At 39.5% G+C, this 21,716-nt stretch overlaps 1 protein-coding gene across 3 annotated transcripts in view; it reads left to right on the top strand.

Moving 5' to 3' along the window:
• The first annotated feature begins 4,324 nt into the window (after window positions 1–4,324).
• The window catches only part of FCHO2 (FCH and mu domain containing endocytic adaptor 2), a 96,355-nt gene continuing 78,963 nt past the window's right edge, over window positions 4,325–21,716 (top strand). For 2 of the 3 annotated variants that reach the window (XM_075526329.1, XM_075526328.1), the window contains exons 1-2: window positions 4,325–4,515; window positions 16,392–16,483. In XM_075526329.1, the coding sequence (XP_075382444.1) occupies window positions 4,486–4,515; window positions 16,392–16,483 (122 nt within the window). In that variant the 5' untranslated portion in view covers window positions 4,325–4,485. Of the gene's footprint in view, window positions 4,516–8,500; window positions 8,636–16,391; window positions 16,484–21,716 lie in introns of all 3 variants that reach the window. The other variant, XM_075526330.1, reaches the window with a different exon arrangement.

Below are 21,716 nucleotides of genomic sequence, written 5' to 3'. Positions count from 1 at the left end.
GTAGTCTAGATGCACTGTATCTTTAGTATCATATTTGACAAGTTCTTTCAAGTAACAACTTAGTGTATTATAATGCCACATCTCAGACGATCTACACCCTTTAAAAGAACTGATTGTTGAAAATAAGTTAATATTAACACTTATAAAACCAGAAGCTGGAAATACAGGAGGATGGGTAAATTGAGATGCAGAGAGCAAACAGAGGAATCGGGGATGCTTTTCTGAGAGGGGAACTCTGAGCTAAATACCTCCTTTCGCATGTATGCAACCCACATTAATGCCAAATGGCATCATTTTTTAAAAATTAGGATTATATTCATGAAATATAACTGTTAACTAGTAGTTCTTCATGCTCTTCCTGTAGTTCTTCCTGGAGTTCTGTAGTTCTTCATACCCTTCCTGTGAGGTTTGTTGTGGTTCTTTAACCTTTCACTCATGTAGGTGGCAAAAATGGGAGAGGAATTGCTTTTTTTAACTCTCTATTAGAAAATTTGTAATCCAGAAAACTACTTGGATCTTCCATGAAAGCTGCTGAAAATATGCAATCAGAGTGTTTGTTTTATTATACAGGACTCACTGTGTAGTTATGGCTATCAAAATGTTCCTTTCTGTCTGCTCCCATTACACCAGGAGAACAAAACAACTGTACTGGGACAAAGAAAGTCTACCTAACCCAGTGTCCTGTCCTTGGCAACCAATATCTAGGGAAAAGGGTAAGATTAAAGTCTTATATATGATACTATTGCAAAGTATTCTCACCAGCTTCACTAACTTGCAGATCAGAGACTTCCAGCATAAGTGATATGTCTTTGTGTTTAGTAACCCATTATGGATTTCTCTGTCTAGAGAAACCTAGAAACTCTAGAGAAACCTAGAAACTTTTTCCAGTTTCCTGTTTTTTGTAGCTTGACTGAATTCTCTGCTTGTGCTTTCATTAAGATGTATTTTCCATTTTTAACTCATATCCTCTGTTCTTACTCATGAGTCCTCTATACCATATTCTTTTTCAGTCATCTCTTTTCCAGCCTGAAGAATTCTAGTTTTATTTGGTGGATGTTAGTTCCCCTATCTTGGATTCTTTTTTTGTTGCTTTTATCTCAGTCATCTGAGGTTTTTTTGGTTTGTGGTGTTTTGGGGTTTTTCATTGCAGGGGAGGGAGGGTAGAATAAGGGGTACCAGTACTGTGCACAGCATTCATGGTGCAGGTGCCCACACACAGGTTTACAAACTGGATGAAGTTCTCTGTTCATTTCCTAATATGTCTAACAATTTGTTTTGAATATGAGTGAGCATCAATCTCTGCCTTTCAGTCCTGGATTTAGCTGGTGTCATAATCTCAAGATCTCATGTGCATGTCAGCTCAGAGTCTGTCACCTTCTAGAATGACTGTAATAAACTAGCTGGATATTGACGCAGCACATAAAATCGCCAACCCAGCACATAAAATCGCCTCCCCATCACACCTCCATATGCTTCTTTACACTGAATTTTAAATTCAAATGCAAGATACTGAGTGCTGGTATTTGCTAATAGCTGCTGTTGGGTATTATGCAAGAAGCATGACTGAAAAACTGTAGAAACACTGACTGGATATTGCCATGGCACTGGCATAGCACATGGACTGATTCTTCAGTCATGCTCACTACGTAATATCCAGCAGCACATAAAGCAAGGTAATCAGTAATCCAGGATTTTCTTATCCAGGCCAGTCTCCAAAAAAGAAGCGTGCATAATAGGACTGTCCTTAGTAAGAATTTTTCAGTATGTGCTACTTTAAAGAGAAGATACGTGACAAGATTGGCATGCAGCACGTAGGATGGTAAAGAACTGCCCTTTCTTGCTGGTAGAGCTCATTTTATGATAGTGTATGGAGTTCAAAAGAAAGTTCACTCCTAAGAAATTAATTTTATTGTGGAGGATTCCAGTGTGCCTTAAGAACATAACTATTGATCCTGATCGTCACCCCTGTCAAAGTGGTTTTCTACATAACTACCTATGCTGCAGGGTGCCTTAAAGTTCAGGTCTAAGATTTTGCATTTCACTCAAATTTTTGTGGGAAGTTGTTGTTGAAAAGCTGAGGATGGGTTTGATATTTGTGTGATGCTAGTTTGCTGCAGCACTGCAGCAGTTGCTTCTCATCTTGATGTAGCAGTAGATAAGGGATTACTATATAGCTTTGAAAATGTGGAAGATGGGAACTTTTCTATGAAATGTAGAAATGAACCCGATTATCCTTCCATCATAGCATAGTATCTGTCCCTGTGAAAGGTATTTTTCTATCTTCTATGGAATAGAAGCCTTCAGCTCTGATCATGCAGCTTTTATCTCACTGTGTGCCCTTGTATACATCCTTACAGATAGCAACGCACACTGCAGAAAGTACTATGTTCATATCTTTCTTCAGATCATAATGCAGACTGCTAACTTATATCAAGTAAACAGGTAGATAAAGTAGTTTTTCTTAAATGTAGTCTTATAGCTTGTTGTTACTGTTTAGAGTTACAGTACACATGCTTACTACTATTATCAAAAGAGAGAGATCCAGATCTAACAGTCTTGGGACTTTTAAGAAATTTTGACTGTGAAAGGGGTTCAGAAGTTTTCTGTCTTGGCATCAACAACTTAGCAAACTTTGCGTATACTGAAACTTTGGGAGAACACTGCTAGAAAGAAAGGACCTCCTAAACCTACCATAGAGCTACAGGAAGTGATGCACTGAAGCTTACAGCCAGTTACCAATGACTGTAATACCAGTTCAGAATGATATTGTTCATCTTCTGTGAAAGTATCTTTGGTAAAGGTAGTTGAAATTTTGTAATGCAGAATGAATCACACTGACTTACATTGATACGAATAATACAGATTTGGCTGTCTTGTTTGCCCTAACTAATACTGTTTTGCCTAATGAAATTCTATAGCTCTGTAAACTTCTGAACTACATCTTTCCTAACCATTTGGCTTTCATAGAAGTCTTTAATCAGCATAAATTTGACGTAAATTGGTGAACTCATCAGGTTCTTAGGGATTACTTGAATGTTCTGCTCCTATGCCTTACCTAATATCTTAAGAGAACGAAGGCCAAAGGACATCAGAATTAAGGTGGAAGCAGGTGAGATTTTCAAACCAGAACTGACAGCGTTTCCATGAGGGGGAAGGGAGGACCTTGAACACCCAGCACAGAGTATCAGCTTCTTAGTTTTTGTATCTTGGCTAAAGTTTTGTGCTGACAAAACCATAGATAAAGTTTGGATAAAGCGCTTACCACATTTGCATAGGACAATGAGCTGCAGCCCCTCAAATCACTGCTTAGGCCTGGCCCTCTATTTTTAGTCAATAATTAAAACCCAAGTGCTGTCTTGGGCAACGAATCATCTCATTAAGGTAGAACAGGAACTCCTTGCGGTCCCAGAAGGAGCCCAGTGGTGCTGACTCTCCCATGAAGAATATATTAAGATACTCCCACGGAAAAGCAGCACTCCAGACTGGCCACAGACGGCACTTGAGTGGCTGTGTTCTGGTCCAGCAATCAGCATCACCCCCACTGGCTAATAATCTACATCAATTGATTAGGGTCTGGAAACCGAACTGTCGCAGAAGATGAAGGTTTGAAGTAAACAGTTTCTCCAGACTCTTTGGCTTTAAGATGAAGCGCAACATTTTTAGGAGCATGCCACTGGACCTGTAAAATCCTGTGAGAGGATTTTACAGGTCCAGTGGCATGCCACAGGTCCAGTGCCATGCTCCTTTTACCCTCCCTAGCTTACTTGGGAGGGTAACCTAGGCTTTATCAGCAAAGTTCCTAGCAGGACTAGTCATCATCTGCTTTGAAGGATCTTACCCTACTTGGCTGGAACGACGCTTGGATGCCAAGCCACTTCAAACAGCGTGAATCTCTTCTCCATGCGTTGCAGCACTCACTGCGGCTGTTCCCTAGCGGTTACTGAATACGTTTGAGGGGGTTTTACCCGAGGTTTCCGAGTCTGCCCTCCGCAACTACGTTCGCAGTTCTACAGATCAGGCCTTCTCCACGCACGAGACGGCAGCCCGCCATTCGCCGTCGACCGGAGCTGCCGGACCGTGCGCGGGCTGCGGCAGAAGCGCCGAGCCGAGCCCTGCCGGCCTGCGGCGGGGGCTGGCTCTCCGCCCGGCCGGGCACGAGGGGGCAGCAGGCGGCGGGGGCGGCCCGGCCGCCAGCCCCAAGGCGGAGCCGCCTCAAGGCGGCGACGGCTGCGGCGGGACGGGCTCTCCGCGCATGCCCCTCCACGCCGGGGGGAGGGACAGGCTACGCGCCTGCGCAGCGGCCTCGGCGGCCGGCGGCGGCTGGGCGCATGCGCGGGACCGGGGCGGTGGAGCTGTGTGGAAGGAGGCGGTTGCACCGTAACGGGAAGGGCGGCGCGCCGCGGCGGCGCCCGTTTCCTTCGTCGCGTCTCGGCGGCTGAGGCGGCCGGGGCCGGGCTCACCGGTGGCCGCGGCGGCAGCGGGGTGATGATGGCGTACTTCGTGGAGAGCTTCTGGGTAGGGAAGCACTGCGGGTGGAACGGGCAGGGCAGGGCACGGCACGGTGCAGCCGGGTTCCCCTCCGCGGCAGCAGCCTCGGCTCTTACGCCACCCCCGGGACTGGGCCGGGGCCTTGCCGCGGGGGGCGCGGCGCGGGGACGGTGGCCGCCGTCCCCTCCGCCCCGCGGCCGCCCCCTGCGCCCGCCGCGGCTCGCCTCGGCCGGGCTGGGCCGTGGGGGAGGCGGGGTACCTGCCTGCGCCGCCGCTGCCCGCGCCTGGGCAGCCCACGGCAGGGCGAGAGGACCACCGCCCCCTGCCCCTGCCTGGCCCTCCACCTCGCGCGGTGCTCGGGGGTCCGTCGGGGAGAGACTACGGCGGAGAGGGATTGCTGGTCGCCGTGGGGCCGCTGGGCCGAGGGATACCCGGACACGAGCGGGAGAGCCTGTGCTCGGGGGTCTCGCTCTCGCAGGCACCGTGGTGCGTGGATGTGGCTTGGGCTGCGGTCCGTTCTCTCTTCGTGAAGCGTCCCGAACAGTGTAGTTGTTTGGGGAATAGCACCGACTGTAACAACTTAACAAGCTGCGCTCCTCGGAGCCTTGTGCTTTTGTACCGATAACTTGTATCTGTCTGCATGTCAGAAGGTACAGCCTGAACAGCAGCCAGCTGGGGAAACAACAGACTTTCCCGTCTGTTTTAGAAACACAATTTCTCAGCCATCTCTGCGCAGATATGTAAGTTTTTAAGTGGATAGATATATATGGAGAAAAAATTGAAGTACGGATTTGGATTATTGTTGAGCCTCACGTGAAATGAAACTTGTTTTCATTGTGAGCATAGCTGGTCTGAAACGTTAAAGTGTTCTTGTAATCATCGGGCTGTTTACAACGTTGCTACTTCTTTGCTGCATATTTAATTTTAATGTGCATCTCTACCAGCTAGTAGGGGAAACATAGAAGTGATTATTTGTCGAGACTGAAATAAAAAAAAAAAAGAGAAAATACCTTTTAGATGTCTGCTTTTTCTGCGTAAGCAACAGTTATCCTTAATGTTTAGGGAAAACTAATTTCACAAATACAATGTACTAATCTTGAACATAAATCATAGCTCAAGCCAGGTTTCATGTTTTGTTTGCAGCATCACGTCTAATTTTAAATCTTTTTAAGTTTTGCTTTCAACAGAATATTAAAATTTAGTGAAACAAGATACTAGATTTGCTCTCTTGGCATACTAATCTGCTTAATTTGAAGCGTCAGTGTGGGAGATCAGTATTAAACTAATATGTGGAAAATTTTTATCTTTCCTAAAAATAACATTTAAATTAATATAAAAAGTCACATTTTCATTGGAAAAGTTACTATGTCCTCCTAAGATTAAAGTAAAATAGCTATCTCAACTGAAATGAAACACTTTTCTATTTAACTGTGTTATGTACTATGGTATGTTCATTTACTGTTTGTCTGATCAGTTGTATTTTATTTTGTTAGTAAGTCAATAATTTTGTTAAATCAGTGAAGGCAGTAGGCCATTCCCGTACATTCTCTTTCCCTGTCTGTATCTTCACGAATGCTACCAGCAAATATGAAGGTAGTAGACATCTACCCAAACTTCCCATTCTCTCTTTCTGCTCTACAAAGTCTTTGCTTTATAGCTCTGCTGGCAAAACTCCTAGTGCGGGTCAGCAATGAGTGCCAGGAGAAGGAGGTTTGTGCAGGTTTTTCTCCTACCTCCAAAAATGACACAAAGTAGGACAACAAGTGTATTCTTGTTTGTCTTGCAATGATGACAAAGATATTAGACAGGATCTTAAACTTGCAAAACTTCCCTGAGAAGCCTTTGTAATACCATGGACAGGGTTTTATTTTGTGTAGAAGTAAAATAAAAAGGAAAGGGGACTGCTCCTTCTTTGCTGTTGTGGGTAAATCTTTCAGGATTAACTGTAGTGTCTAAATATGATGGATCTTTAATGTCAGAAAGTATTGAGTTTCTATATATCCTCAGAACTGAGCATAAATTATAGGTTTGTGCATTTTGAATCATTAGGCTTCTTCACTTTTACTAACTTTTCAGGATAGGTTATAGTTCAGAATTGTTACTGCAGTGCTTTGGAAGACTTGGGATACAATCTATGTATGTTTCGAAATGTGGTGAGAAAGTTAAGATGGAAATTAGAAGGTTGCTGTTAAAATGCTCTAAATGCCTACTGACTGAAAATAACAAATCTGTAAGGAGAAAGAAAGGTGGTATTGTGTAGAACTTTAGAAGACTTGTCTTCTGTTTCTTGCTTTTGCCTTGCCCTTCCAGGTAGCACCAGGCAAAATGTTTTTGTTGCCTATGGAATGGCATAACTATACTTTCTAAAGCATTGATGTGAAGATGAACCTAAAATATAATTAATATTTAATTATTTGATGTACATGCTGTCATCAGTTTGCAGCTGAAATTATGCATTGGAAATGGAAGTCTGGATCCTGAGCTGTGGGATGCTCTCTCCTGATTTGGTAATTTGCTGTAACTGATAGGAAAAGACATCAGAAACTTGAGGGACTTAACTGATTTCTTCAGAAAAGGGGGGTGACTTATATGTGAATGTGTATCAATTTCTTACACACACTATTTAGGCTGCTGTCTTTTAAGAACTTCTTAAAAGTGCTCATGTAAACAAAACAAATCTTAGCTTCTTTATTGTAATAGTCTTGAAGCTTATCATGAGCAATTTTGTTTTGTTTTTTTTGTTTTGGGGGGTTTTTTTTAGAAAATGTAATAAAAATGGGTGTTTTATGGGCCTGCCATCTGTTGACTGCTTCTAAGAGATCATAGAGAGATAAACAAGACTCTTTTCAGGATGTCTAAAGTTGAAGTACAGAGACCTGTACTGTCACCTGAAAAACTTTACTATCACTTGAAAAATGTAGGGGTGTACTAATAGAACGCAGCACTCTAAAGCCGCAGTTTTCAAAGTCAGTAGGATACAGTTACTTTTTTGTAGTATTAAAAATTTTGGACTAGTAGTACAGGCTATAAATGGCTTTGATTCTTATGACTGAGTTTCAGGCATTCAAGTCACATGGCCAAACATTCCCAACTCCTAATTAGGATGTTGTCATAATACATTTGATGCTTGCTGCTATGTATGTGCTACATCAAAACAATGATGTAATTTAAAGGGAACACTTCCATAAGTTATTTACATTATACATAGCTAAGTTTTGTCACTTTGAGTACACTCATACTGGTACAGTAGAATAAAAAGCATTCGTTATCATTGACTTACTGTTTCCTTATCACCGCTTAGGAAGTGTTGCATAAGCTTTGACTTTGTATTTAAACTGACCAGTGCAGGTGATACTTTTGTTAATTGTAAGTCTATTAAACTATGTCAAGTCAACAAAAATAAGCCACTTCTAAGCCAGTCAGTGTTTATTTATTAATTGTTTTAAATTAATTTAACTGCTGGAAGTTCTGTGTATAGCTGAAACTGGTCTTGGTGTAATGCTGTGCTTGGTAACTCTGGAAGTTCTGGGATATAAAAATGTGTGTTTAAATTGGCTTTGACAAATTCCTTTTATTTTATCTTTTTAATCGCTTGTGTTACCTGTAGCTTTTGAGAATGGCTGTGAGGAGGATTCCTTTCTTTTCAAGAGCTTTTGTTACATGTAAGGGTTGGCAGTATCCTGAGTTAATAATCTTAGCTTTGTGAAGAGGCTTGCTCTAGTAAGTGTAAGACTTATTGTCTTACGCACTTATGCGATATGAGTGACACTGAGACTTGTCATGCTTCCATCTGGAGTTCCATTCATATGTTTACACAGTGTTACTCTTCTGCCCACTTGGCATACAGTTGGATGCTCAGTTTCAGGAGCGCTGTTGTGCAATATTTGCTTAGTCTCCTTCCTCTGTGTGTGTACAACTAGCATGAGTTGACAACTTCCCATCTTCTTGTTCAAAAAATATTTTTAATTATCTAGATATAGAGGAAAATATCTGTCCTTCCTCATATGTGTAGAGCTTCTCTGGAGCTGATCTTTATTTAATTTATTGAAGCTGGAAGAAGGAAATTGAAATTGCCTGGTTGCTTTTGTGTTCAAACTTCTCAAAACTTTCAGAACTGAAGAAGATACCTTGCCTATGTAAACATCAGGTGACTGCTTTTTTCCATGTTTCGATGCTCTTGATTTTCTATAGCTCTTTCAGACACTCAGAAATTAAAATTTACTGATAGCTAGCTTTCAAAATTTAATGCATAATAGTAATCACAGGAGTATTTTCATGTATACAGGGCCCATTAAATTAAATAATTGTTTAGGTGGAAAGGATTAAACACATTACTTATTTGAAACTGCAGCAAGGAGTAACAGTTTAAAGAAAACTACAACATTTTTCAGAGCATCTCAGAGTTTACATATCCCTGGAGTTAGGAGAATTTCTATTGTTTTGTTTCTTTAAAGTGTTACTACTTTATGAGTGAATGCAAAAAAGTTGATAGTACAAATGGACGACCATAATGAATAGTATATGTCTTCTAAGTTTGTGGGTAAAGATTGGTTTTGGTTAATATTTGGAACTTTCATTTCAGAATTACAGGAATGAACACCCAGTCTCTATTATTCTGTTGCACTAAAATTTGTACATTAATTGTTAAAATAAGGTCTCCTTTAAGCTGCATAAATCAAATCTTGTAGTTGCTGAACAGTTGTACCTGGTTTCAGCCAATACTGAATTTCACCTGTATGAAGGAGTTGTGCTCCTTCACCCCTCATTAATGGATTCTCTACAGTTATTATTTGGTATATTGGTGCAACTCTGGAATTTTCTTGATACAAAATTTTTTTACCAGAAGGACTTTGATGCCATTATGATTTATCTGTATCAGGATTCTTGCATGCATAGTCTGTTTATCAGGGGTGTGGTTTTTCCATACTCGTTTCTGACAGAGGAGCATGAGCAGTAATTTAAGTGTAAAACTAGTTGTAGGACAGTTTCTCTGGACCTGACCAAAACAAGAGGCAACGGATACAAATTTTTCTATTTTTGCTTCAAAAATTGAAGCGATTCTATTTCCCACATTCATTCTTTTCTAGGCTTTTCCTATTTAGCATTTATCTAACAAGGTGGGGGAATGTTGGTCATATTTCATTGATGTATCATGTTTGCCAAAGGCAGTTGTAAGGTTTAACTAGGATTTGGAAACTTAATTTGGAGATTATCCAGTCTTCATTTTATGACGGTTTGAAGTAAATTAGGGACCTGAACTTTTTTATTGTTAAAAAGAAAACCTGTAATTAAGTTGAAGTACCACTTCCAAATGTTGCAGTTTGAATATTTGTCTGCTTGTTTCCTTGAGAATAAGTTGTGGGTTTGGTAGGCTATTTTAAACAGAGGATTAGGCAGGTTATGACTTAAATAGTTTATAATCAAAAGTACATTTTCTCAGTCTGTTCCATTTCTTCTTTGTAATGTGGTGATGTGGTCATGCTTAAAGGGTTGAAGGAATGATCGTGCATGCTTAACCACTGCTAATGCATGTTCTAAAAGCATAGTTTGAAATGACAGTAATTCATTTATTGTCAAATGCTTCTTTTACTTGCTGAACTTAGTTAGAAGAAGTCAAACTTTGTCTGAACTTCTCTCATCAAGCTTCTAAAGTTTGACCAAAATAAAAATGTGTTTAAGAACTGCATATGCCTTTTATTGTCTCATATGCTTAGTTTTGCTGTGAAAACAGTATTTGCAGCTGTGCTTTTCTTGCTTCTCACCCTAGCTAAACAAGTAGTACGTATCTGACCAGTCATGGGAACTTCAGAATCACCATAATAATTCAGAAACATTTGTTTATACTGGGTAAAAAGACGGTGCTATAATCATAGAATACCAGGTTGGAAGGGACCTCAGGGGTCATCTGGTCCAACCTTTCTTGGCAGAAGGACAGTCTAGACAAGATGGCCCAGCACCCTGTCCAGCCAAATCTTAAAAGTGTGCAATGTTGGGGAATCCACCACTTCCCTGGGGAGATTACTCCAATGGCTGATTCTTCTCATTGTGAAAAATTTTCCTCTTGTGTCCAATTAGAATCTCCCCAGGAATAACTTTTACCCGTTACCCCTCGTCTTTTCCATGTGGCTCCTTGTAATGAAGGGAATCTCCATCTTCTTTGTAGCTACCCTTTAAATACTGGAACATGGTGATAAGGTCTCCCCTAAGCCTTCTTTTCTCAAGGCTGAACAAACCCAGTTCTCTCAGCCTTTCCTCACATGGCAGGCTTCCCAGTCCGTTGATCATCTTTGTGGCCCTTCTCTGGACCCTCTCCAGCCTGCCCACATCTTTTTTGCATAGCAGGGACCAAAACTGAACACAGTATTCCAGGTGCGGCCTGACAAGCGCTGAGTAGAGTGGGATAATGACTTCTTTATCTCTGCTGGTGATGCCCTTGTTGCTGCAACCCAGCGTCCTGTTGGCTTTCTTTGCCGCAGCAGCACACTGTTCACTCATATTGAGTTTGTTGTCCCTCAGGTCCCTTTCCACAGAGCTGGTCCCCAGCCGGGTAGATCCCAGCCTGTGCTGCACTCCTGGGTTATGTTTTCTCAGGTGCAAGACCTTACATTTGTCCATGTTGAAATTCATAAGGTCCCTGTTAGCCCACTCTTCCAGCCTATCCAGGTCTTCCTGCAGGGTGGCTCTCCCTTCCAAAGCGTCCATTTTCCCACTCAGTTTGGTATCACCAGCAAACTTCATCAGAGTACAGTTGACCCCATCAGCCAGATCACTTATGAAGATATTAAACAGCATTGGGCCCAATATCAATCCTTGGGGGACCCCACTTGTGACAGGTTGCCAGTTTGAAAAGGAACTATTTACCACCACTCTCTGGGTGCAGCCTGTCAGCCAGTTCCCCACCCACTACACAGACCACTTGTCTAGACCGTAACGCATCAGTTTCTCTAGGAGGAGGCTGTGGGAAACCAAATCAAAAGCCTTGGAGAAATCCAGGTAGACCATGTCCACCGCTTGCCCACATCAACCAAGCAGGTTACTTTGTCATAGAAGGCGATCAGGTTTGTCAAGCATGATTTGCCCTTGGTGAATCCGTGCTGGCTTTTCCCAATCATGCGCTTCATTTGACTTGTGATAGCCCCCAGGAGGATTTGTTCCATAACTTTCCCAGGGACTGAAGTAGGTCTGATGGGCCTATAATTTCCTGGATTCTCCTTCAAGCCCTTCTTATACATGGGGGGTGACATTAGCCTTCTTCCAGTCTTCTGGGATGTCCCCTGATCTCCATGACTTCTCAAAGAGTATGGAGAGTGGCCTCGCAATGTCAGCCAGCTCTCTTAAAACCCCCGATGGATATTGTCAGGGCCCATCAATTTGTAGGGGTGAAGCTCCTGTAATAGTTCACATACCAACTCTTCCTTCACTGGTGGTGGGTCTGTGTTTGCATCAACCTGGATTTTTGTTCCCAAGGCCTGGGACCCAACAGTGCTGGTAAAGACAGAGGTGAAGAAAGTGTTGAGAACCTCTGCCTTTTCAGTGTTGCTGGTGACTAATTCACCTCTCCAGTTCAGCAGTGGGCCAGTATTTTCCTTCTGTTTCTGCTTGTTGTTCATGTACCTGAAGAACCTTTTCTTGTAGTTTTTGACATCTCTGGCCAATTTGAATTCAAGTAGACTAATAGAGAGTATTAACTTTTTACACTAATAGATGTTAATGTTGAACAGTTTTAGTCCAAAGTAGGCAGAGCTTGCACTCATACAATTTGATTAGAAACATGAGAAATAAATACTGCTGCAGATTGTCCAGAAACTTCTGGCTGCTTTACCAAATGTGGGTTTTAAATTCAGAATCATCTTTATATGCAACAAACAAACTTATTCTTAAAAATTTTCAAAGTCTATTAAGTAGTTCAGTAAAACAGAGTTCCTGTAATCTGTTTCCTGTTATGCACAAGTCATGGAAATGCTGAATTTTGACTTCACATTTGCTGACAGGGTTTCTTTCATTTCCATGAGAAAATCATTGCAGTTAGTTCTTGATGAAGGGAAATGGAAGGACTGTCTGCCCTCGCTTTCCATGACTTAATTTATTTTGTATGCAAAGTTGGTCAGTAATGCCTCATTGTAGGCCTATTTAAGTGAACTGTTTACTTGTATTTGAAGTCTTGTTTCCTCTTACGGCTTGCTGTCAGGAGATATCTACACTATATACACAAAAGAGGTCTCTTATGGCAGTGTAAAATGGGAAACCTCAACAAGAACACTAGCTTCTGAAGAGAGAGTTTTGTTAGCTCTAGGGAAGAAGACTGCTTATGAACTTCAAAGTAATTAAATGGAGCCTATATAGAGAGGGGACCACTTACATTTTTTGTTCTCGTACACAGCTTTACAGTTGTTTTCTGTTGAGTAATGACAGGGATCATCCTCAACAGATGGTGTTTTACCTGTGAAATGACATTCAGAATGGTCTTTCAAACTGATCCGGAAGTCTGTTGCATATAACCTGATGTTATACATGACAACAGAGGTTCCTCTTTCTCCAAGATGCAACTTGTAGAAGAATCTGCATCTAACTTTACCGTCTGTCTGTCATAGCAGTGGATGGTGCTTGCTTCTGAAAGGGAGTGGAAAGTCTCATCAGTTTCCTCTCCTATGTGCTGCATTTACTTATTTTTAAGAAGGTCAGTACTGGGTTTTTAGTGATCCCAGCTATCACTGGTGCCACCAGGAAGGAGCAGGTAAAAACACTTAATAAAGAAAAATTGGCTAGACACACAATTTCCATGTACAGAATTTTATACAATGTGTGTGGGGAGGGGCACTATTGAGGAAAAACAACCAAACCACAAATCAACAGTGTTGATGGCATATGTGCATATAAGAGGATACATACTTTGTAAATTGAACTACTTTTCCTCTTAGCCACAGCATACATCCCTGTCTTTATCCTAAATACAGAGCCTTAACTCTGATGCTCATGTATGAATTAGTTGAGCTACTCTTCATGAAAATAACTACTGAATGAAGGAGTTGTGGATAGGACGTATAGCTTTTCCTAAGCAGAAAAATGTCAGCTCTCTGCACTGAGATACCATACTTAATTTGACATAGGTACATGTATGTCTCCAAACATGGGTAGAAGATAACATAATTTATAGAATTGTCATCAGCTTAATCATCAGAACTCTTGATCATGTAAATTATTGAACAGTTTTGAAGTCTAGATGTTTCTGCTTGTAGGTAGAGTCTGATACTGGTAAGATAGGCTACACTTGGCATTATATTCACAAGTGAAAACATGTATTTTAGTTGTGCCAAGCTTAAACCACATAGGCCCTCAAATCTGGGAGTCTGCTTTGGACTGGCTGCTTTGTTTAAACCTTAATATATTTTTCACATAGCTTCTTAGCCTCTGATAACTATTGATAATGTATAAAAGATGTGGCTTTCAGGAGACTTTTTTAATTGAGGAAAGTATCTGTTCTGTTTCTCTGTCATGCTTTCTGCCATTCAATGTGAAGTCAGGAACAAGAGTAGGACTGATTAGAAAACTTCATTTAAGTGGAAAAACAAGTTCCTTTGCAGTAACCTTCAGTTACAGTTAGGGAACAAGATGATGATGGGAATTGGTTGCTGTGGCTCATTTCGTTCTCTAAAGGTTTGCAAAGTTACATTTCTGACAGATTATCAGCCATCAGGAAGGCTGCAGCCAGAGGCTGGGTCATGGCTATGCTACCCTTCCTGTATTTCTAAAGTGGCAGGAAATTTATGGAGCTCCAGTATAGAAAAGTCCCCGTTAAAGTTCCCATTATGAAAAGTTGCTTTTAAAAAAGTTCAGAAGCAGTCTATATTCAGCACATTTTGATCAATGTGTTGGTTTAGCTAGAAGAAACACCTTAAGGCAAAGGGAAGGAACATTTCATAAAGGAGAATTTTATTAGTTTTTCTGGAAGAAATGCCTAATGTTTATCTCCAAATTTGGGTACAGTAACAACTTTGGATTAGTTAAATAAGAATTTTATTTTGAATTCTAATTGCAAACATCGGTGAGGTCTTAATTATAGAGTTATTCTGGTGTTTATGTAATGCAGTGACATTCAGGGTTTATATTGAGTAAATACAGAAAGTTAATAAGCTACCTATTAGTGCACCAGTAGTCAAAATTATTGTGGGCTTCAAACTACAAGGAAAAATTGTTAGATAGGAGTGAAAGGGGAGTGAAAGAGTAAGACATTAAAAAAAAATAGATTACTTTTCCTACTAATTGGTGTTCTTACCCTTCTTTTATTTTTTGAGCTTATAAAAGCCTTGCTCTGTAGATAGTCCTTTTAGAGTTTACTGTATTTTCATGTATTCAATATATTTCTGCTTGTACTTTTTACAGACATTTCTGTAATTGCACTTACGCTAAACTAATCTGCATTTTGATGAACTTTTCCAGGTTACAACTTAGTGCAACTTTAGGAACTGTGATTTTATAGGTGCTTTTTCTTTTCGTTTGTTTGGTTTTGTTTTGTTTTCCCCAATGTTTGGAAAAAGTAAAACAAATAATCCAGGCTAGTAATCTGAAGCAAATTGCCTTCAGTTGTCTGTTATTTGTAAATTTATGTGTCTATGTGTGGTGTCCTTTAAGGCAACTTGCTATATTATTGATAAGACTGATGTATTGTCTGGTGCAGTTAACACTTCATAGAAGTGGGCCTACTACCATGGCTGCTGTGAAGCTCTTCCCATCCACCCATGGCTGCTTCCACTTACTTAAGCTGGCAGATCCCTGCCTGCCTTCTCCTTGCTCCCACCTCTTCTGCTGAGCAGTGCAGCTGTTCGTGTCCTCATAGTGATCCGGATCACTGATCTTTACTTTTATTTGCCAGCTTTATTTTTCAGCTGTATAGTCTCCCTGATCAGGTGTGCCCTATGGCCGCACTAACTAATTTTTCCAGAACAAAAAGGACAGAAATGTTTGGAGGGGTGTATGACCAAATCCTCAGGCTCCTCTCACTGGAGATGCAGAGGTGCCATTGATTCTGCTTTCCATCCTTCTTTCCTTTCCACTCTGAACATGCATGCAGTTTTCCTGAGGACGTGCTTCTGTGTCTTTTGTAGCAGCAGTGTTATGGATCTGAAGCTTTTGGAAGGGAGGAGGGGAATGGATAGTTTGACAGGAAAACTTTTATAGTAGCAGTGCTATTATGCCATGCCTTGCCTTGCCTTGCCTTCCTTTCATTTCTATTGTTGCTTTCTCCTGTCCGGGGGAAGTTCACCAGAGTGCCAGAGGTGATAAGCTGGCTGAGTTTATTAATCAGTGTTCAGGGCAGTGTCTCAGTTTTAATGGTGAGGTACACCTTACTCACTGGAAAATGTCTTAAGTTTTAAAACTAAACTTAAGAATAGAGAAAGGGAAGTTACCTGTGAGAAGGAAGAGGTTAGTGATTTTCCTTTCAATAATTTTACAGAAAACAGAGAAGATACATGAAGTGTGAAGAACTGGGGAGGCTGGATATTCAGTGATCCCAAAGTGTGAATTTTAGTTCATGGAAAATAATGAAAGATATGAGAGAATGAAGAGAGAGTACAATATTAAGTATGTGTTTAATAAGATGGGAAATGAAGAATGCAAGACATGTAGAAATCTAGAAAAGTAATGGCTTTGAATATAGCCTAGAAATATGTAATAGAAGAGTTGTCATTCAAAGGGTAGTAATAGCTGCTAGGGTGTTTTTAGTTTGTTTTACATATAGGGGATTGAAAGGAAATCACAGCAATTGGTAAAAAGCTGAGGCATTAGAAATCATTCACTTCATGGAACTTCGTCAGTTATTAAAATGCATAGGTTCTATACTTTGTTCTGTAATTCCTTTAGCGTGTTGTGTTTCATAGTTCTCCTTTCTTTTTGTTAATCTTTAGGGGGAAAGGAACAATGGCTTTGATGTCCTCTATCACAACATGAAACACGGGCATTTGTCAACAAAAGACTTAGCAGACTTTATAAGAGAAAGGTAAGTATTCATCCTTGGTAATCCTGGCTCTTTAATGTACTGTTTATTATTATGTTTAACAGTAACATGCAAAATATGTAAAAATCAACAAGCATTTTAAAATGTCTCTTGTATCCTACAAGAATATCTAGGTTTATTCCATTCACTTAGAACTGAATAGTGACTCTTAAGCATCAATTAATAACAAACTTCTAATTTTTCAGGTTTGAATTAAAAAACAAGAGTAAAAAGCTAGAAGTGTCACATTAGGTGTCCAGCAGATTATTTAAATTAATCCCAATTTTTCATCATGTTTGGAAGAAAAGCAATAATTTATAGTAGCAGAAATTATCAGTCTTACAAAGTTTTTGACCATAGATGTACAATTAGGGTATTAGCAACTGCTAGTATGATATTGAAGAAATTATATTTTCAGAGTAAGATGTTGAGAAAATAGGTTTGTTAAAGAAAAACGAGTGATATGTAGGGGCAAGAAAATAATATGCAGTAAATAACACAGGTTCTTCTTTATGGGATGGAAGGGACAGAACTGAAATCTGCAGATGTGACAACTTCCAAAACAGATGACCTAGTGCTTTTTTTAGTTCTTCTTTGTGAAAGAAGACTCCTGCTGCTACATTGAACATAAGAATTTCCATTCTGGACGAAATTAATTATACGTCTGCTTCAGAATTTTGTCTTAATTCAGTTACTGACACCAGATGATGCATGGAAAAAACTTGTAAGAGACTGATTGAGGACCTGTTTCAGTAAAGGTTTCTTCAGTAAAAGCTGTCAAAAACCCCAGCCTTTGTTTTCTGGAATTTTTCATAAAAACTTCAGTTTTGGCCCTAAATACATCTCAACAAAGAATTTTATTTTAAATTTCCATAAAATGTAATCACCACAAATCTAACAGGTGCTCAGTTGCACTGACGTTTGCACAGTTTCAAAATGAATTGGAGAAAATTACAAAAATCTGTCCACTAAGTAGAAACAGGTCCACCTGTGATGGGCAGTCTCCTGTTGGAAGGACTACACAAACCAAGGAATCTTGCGTTTCAAGAATCCCTGATTCCAGAGAACATGTTATGAAGCCAGACGGGGTTCCAGTGAAATTCTGCTTTGGATGAGCAGAGGGATATCACACTGTTCATGTTTAGTATGAAATGCTTAGGGGATCACAAGCTTGCACTTTTAATATTGACTGATATAAATATTTGCCTTATGTTATCTTTGTGAGTGCCTGGATCTCTGCTTTCAAACCTGCTTTAATTCTTGAAATCAGTCAATTTTTACAGCAGTAAGTCGTAGACCTAAGCTGCACATCACCTGGACACATTTAATTTTATTAGTTTTACATCCATTGCATTTTGATTTAGCTCCATATTTAGATCAGACGCTCTCTCACTCACTCTGCTTCTTATCTCCTTTATGTTGTATTCTTTGGGCATGCTCCATTTTATTCATACTGGTCCTAAGGTGAAAGGTCTTATGCAAATGGGTAAAAATAACTTGATGCTATATCTGGCTTGGATTCTTTGCTTTATTATAGTGACATAAATAAAACTTGACAGTTCATTCTACACAAAATTCCTAGTAAAAAGAATGTGGCATTCTAGGTTTTTTTACTTTATCAGCTCCTTCAAATTAAATTTTAAATGACATGTGCCTTTGCACATTCATTATATCAATAAATAAAAGATTTGGACCTTTCTCCACATATTAAAAATGTTTCAGCTGAAGTTTCTGCTAGTTAATTCTAGTGATTTATCAAGAAGGAAACAATTATTTTTTCTCCCAGTTAAACAAGTTTAAATAACATTTAAGAATAAAGATTAATGACCATGTATAAATACATGAGGATCCACATGGGCACTTTATCCTCAATGAGAGATCAAGAAATGTATTTTCTGTTCTTATGCATGGATTAGGATGTGTCAAAGAGATATGCAGCCAGCTTACAGCATTTTTGGTAAAATATGTCAAAAATTTCAGTTCTCATTAACACACCAAGATTCACTAGAATCTTAGTGCTAAATTTTAATTTATTTGACAAGGCTGCAATATAGTTCCTTAAGAACAACTTGCCCTGGGATTAGAGAACATCTGTCAGTGATGCAGAACAGCAGCAGTAAGTTCAGTCCTTCCCAGTGACCTTCTCCCATCAGGATATTAAACCTGGTATCCTGTCTGTTCCATTGTGTTTTCTTCAGCTCTGCTTTATTGATGCACCAGGCTGCCATAAAAAAAAGCAGTTGAATACCTACCAAATAGGTATTTCTTTCCAAGTGAGGGGTGCATCACTGATCAATCTTAGGCTAAGCTAGCAGTAGTTTGTGACATATAGTTTGTAGTTTCAAAGAAATAGATGTACCTTAAATATTTCATGTCCTCACTTCAGTAAAAATGTTTACAAGTATCCATATCTAGGCAGTGAAGCCCTTCACTACCATTGTGAAGTTCCTGTGGGATGTCAGTCGATTTCCCAGGAAATAAATATGGTTCAGTAGCACACATTTATTCACATGGGTCAAATTCTTGATCTCAATAGAAATTGGATTGGTCAGTACTTCAGCATTATTTTACAACAGTCCAATTGTCTTGACCGTGTTCTTGTTTACATCTTTGTTTATTGCAAAGAAATTATGAGATGTTGCACACAATTATCTGTTCCCCTCCTTCCTCCACAAAGTATAGTCTGAATATTGTTTTGCAGTACTGTTTTCTGCTAGAAATATGCAATTGGATGAATAACATTTATTAGGAGCCTCCTAGATCAAGTGTTTTAATGCCCTGACTTTTATGTACCTGATTTTCTGAACTGTTCCTTATGAAAACTAAACTTACATACATTTGAACTTTCTTCACATCTGTCCTTCCATTCCTTTTGGACATATTGGCCATTTTTTTCAGAAGTGGAGACGTAGGAGAGTGAAAACTGAAAACTGCTGGGTAGGTAGAGGAGACAGATCTGAGTTGATGGTAATACTTTTAAGAAGTTAGAGGACTTAACCTTTGTATGTGCTGTTTGACAGTAGTCACCTGGGTAGTCAGGATTTCTGTAGTCTCCAGACTAGCCAGAGAATTTGCTTTTTTTATGGAGTGATCTAAAAGAGAGAGGAAAGATGTTTGAGCATATTTGGATGTACAGACTGCTTAGGGCACAAAGGGCACATGTCTGTATGAAGCCAGCCTCTGTTCCTTGAGCTTTTCAGAATAATGTTTTGGTTCTGTGCAGCCTAATTGAGGAAGAGTCTATTGTTCCCTTTTCTCCAGCCTTAAAAATAGTAATGAAAAAAAGAAAAATTGTATAGGATGTGGGAAATTTTTTATTATAGTCAGCTTAAGGATTTTTTTTAAGATTTTTCTTTCAAAACTTCTCTAAGAACCTTCTGAAATTGCAAAGTTGTTTCCTCTGAAAAAAACAAGTGTTTGAAACATGTTCATTTGTAATGATATAATATTTTTATACTGTATCTGCTGTTCCAACTGGGTATCCCTAGAAGGAGCACAAGGTTTCCTCCTTGGCTATGTTCAGTTAGTCAATACCAATTCAGTTTTCAACAGTGTTGTTTCACTTTTTCATTTTTGTTTTTGAGTTTTTGTTAATGGTCAAGTACTAAAAGAACTGCGACACAGTTGGATCGGTGGTTCAGGAATATGTCATCTGAAAGAGTGAATTTTGTGGCAGGCAATCTGCTCAATGTTGGTAAATCTTGGGTGGGGCAGGTTATCTATCTATCTGCTGAAAGATAGGTATCTTTGTTCTGTTCTTGATAAAGCATGTAGAAATTTTGTTTTTAAAGAAGTGAAAATATAAGAATGTTGGGCTGCCCTGCAGGTTTTTTTTCTTTAAATACTAGGAAGATTTTGTAGGTCAACTGTCTTATGTTTGTGTATATTTAACACCTAAACTGTTTACATGTAAGAAACCACTGTGCTCAGCTAAGAACTAAATAGGTGTTGTGTTGGTTCTGCACCACTTGCCTGTAAGTGTTGTAAGAAGAATCTCCTTGATCAGAAGAAACTGGCAATGCATATATTCCTATTTAACTTTTAAATGTTTAACAGATCCCAAGCAAAGACAGATTTTCAAATGGGTGAAAATTAATTTACTGAGGCATTCATAGTGTGTTACCAGTACATCGGACTGCTCTGGGAAGTCAGGTGGTAGGACAAGTGTAGATATATGTGCCCAACAGGTCAGTAACAGCATCTTTTGGTTGTTAGCATTTGTAACTGTTGTATGTCGATAACATGTGGTAAATTGCAGAACTCTAGTTTTGCGGAGACTGCTCAGGTAAGTATGCTGTAAACTGTTCCAAAGAAAAGAGGTGTGGGTGTTGGTCAGAAATCTTGTGTTTAAAAAAAGAAAAAGGCACTGAGCTATCAAATATAGAAAACTTCGATAGAAGCTATTGATAATTAATCAAAATATATTGTTCATCATGGTAATTAACAAAACATCAGTGTCTCATCTGGGTGTCTGTGCATATGTGCTTGTTGCTGTGCAGTGAGCAAGAATTCCAAACCTTGGAAACGTAAACTTTTTTATATCATCAAAAATACTCACATATGTGGAAGGAGGATAAAGTTATTTGACTTCTTTTGTGGTGAATAACTTCGCAGTTGTTTGTAGGTAAGATTTAAAATGTAATTGAGTTACTGCATTCTACAGTTTAATCCCATTCTTCAAATTGATTGTCCAACTGACTGGATAGTTATTTTGGAAGTTCAGTATATATAAATACATGCCCCTCTGTTTCAGGTGACTGCTGCTACTTTGCTTCCTATTTTCATAAGAAAATTCTTTTTGCTTGGAAATTGTTGCTGTGAAGGAGAAATAAAAACCTCTGCCTCAACAATAAGTGGTTATAGTCACAGTGTAACTTGAGAGAGGGGTGAATTCTTCATCTTCCTTTTTTTCTGTCTTTTGCCCCTGAATAAAGGTATTGCACGGCAGGAAAGAAATTGCTTCAAGCTTTTGCAATTTCAAGAAAAGGCAATTACAATATTTACTCAAATCCAGGATGCTTCTAAATCTTAAGTTGACACTACATATTGGATACTGATGTAGGGTGGAAAATTAAATTAGTGTGTATCTTTACCTTAGTAATAGGAGGGTGAGGAAGATTGATAGAGGAAGGACTTGCAGGGAGTCACTGCTGTGATATGCTGTTTGTGACTGCTATTCCATGGCAATTGCCCCAGCAGAAGCTCTAAGGAGGAAATCTATGCAGACCCTTGGATT

The sequence above is a fragment of the Mycteria americana genome, chromosome Z (genome assembly GCF_035582795.1).
Source record: "Mycteria americana isolate JAX WOST 10 ecotype Jacksonville Zoo and Gardens chromosome Z, USCA_MyAme_1.0, whole genome shotgun sequence".
NCBI classification, from domain to species: Eukaryota; Metazoa; Chordata; class Aves; order Ciconiiformes; family Ciconiidae; genus Mycteria; species Mycteria americana.
Note: the sequence above shows the minus strand (reverse complement) of the source record. Positions and strands in the feature narration are given on the sequence as shown.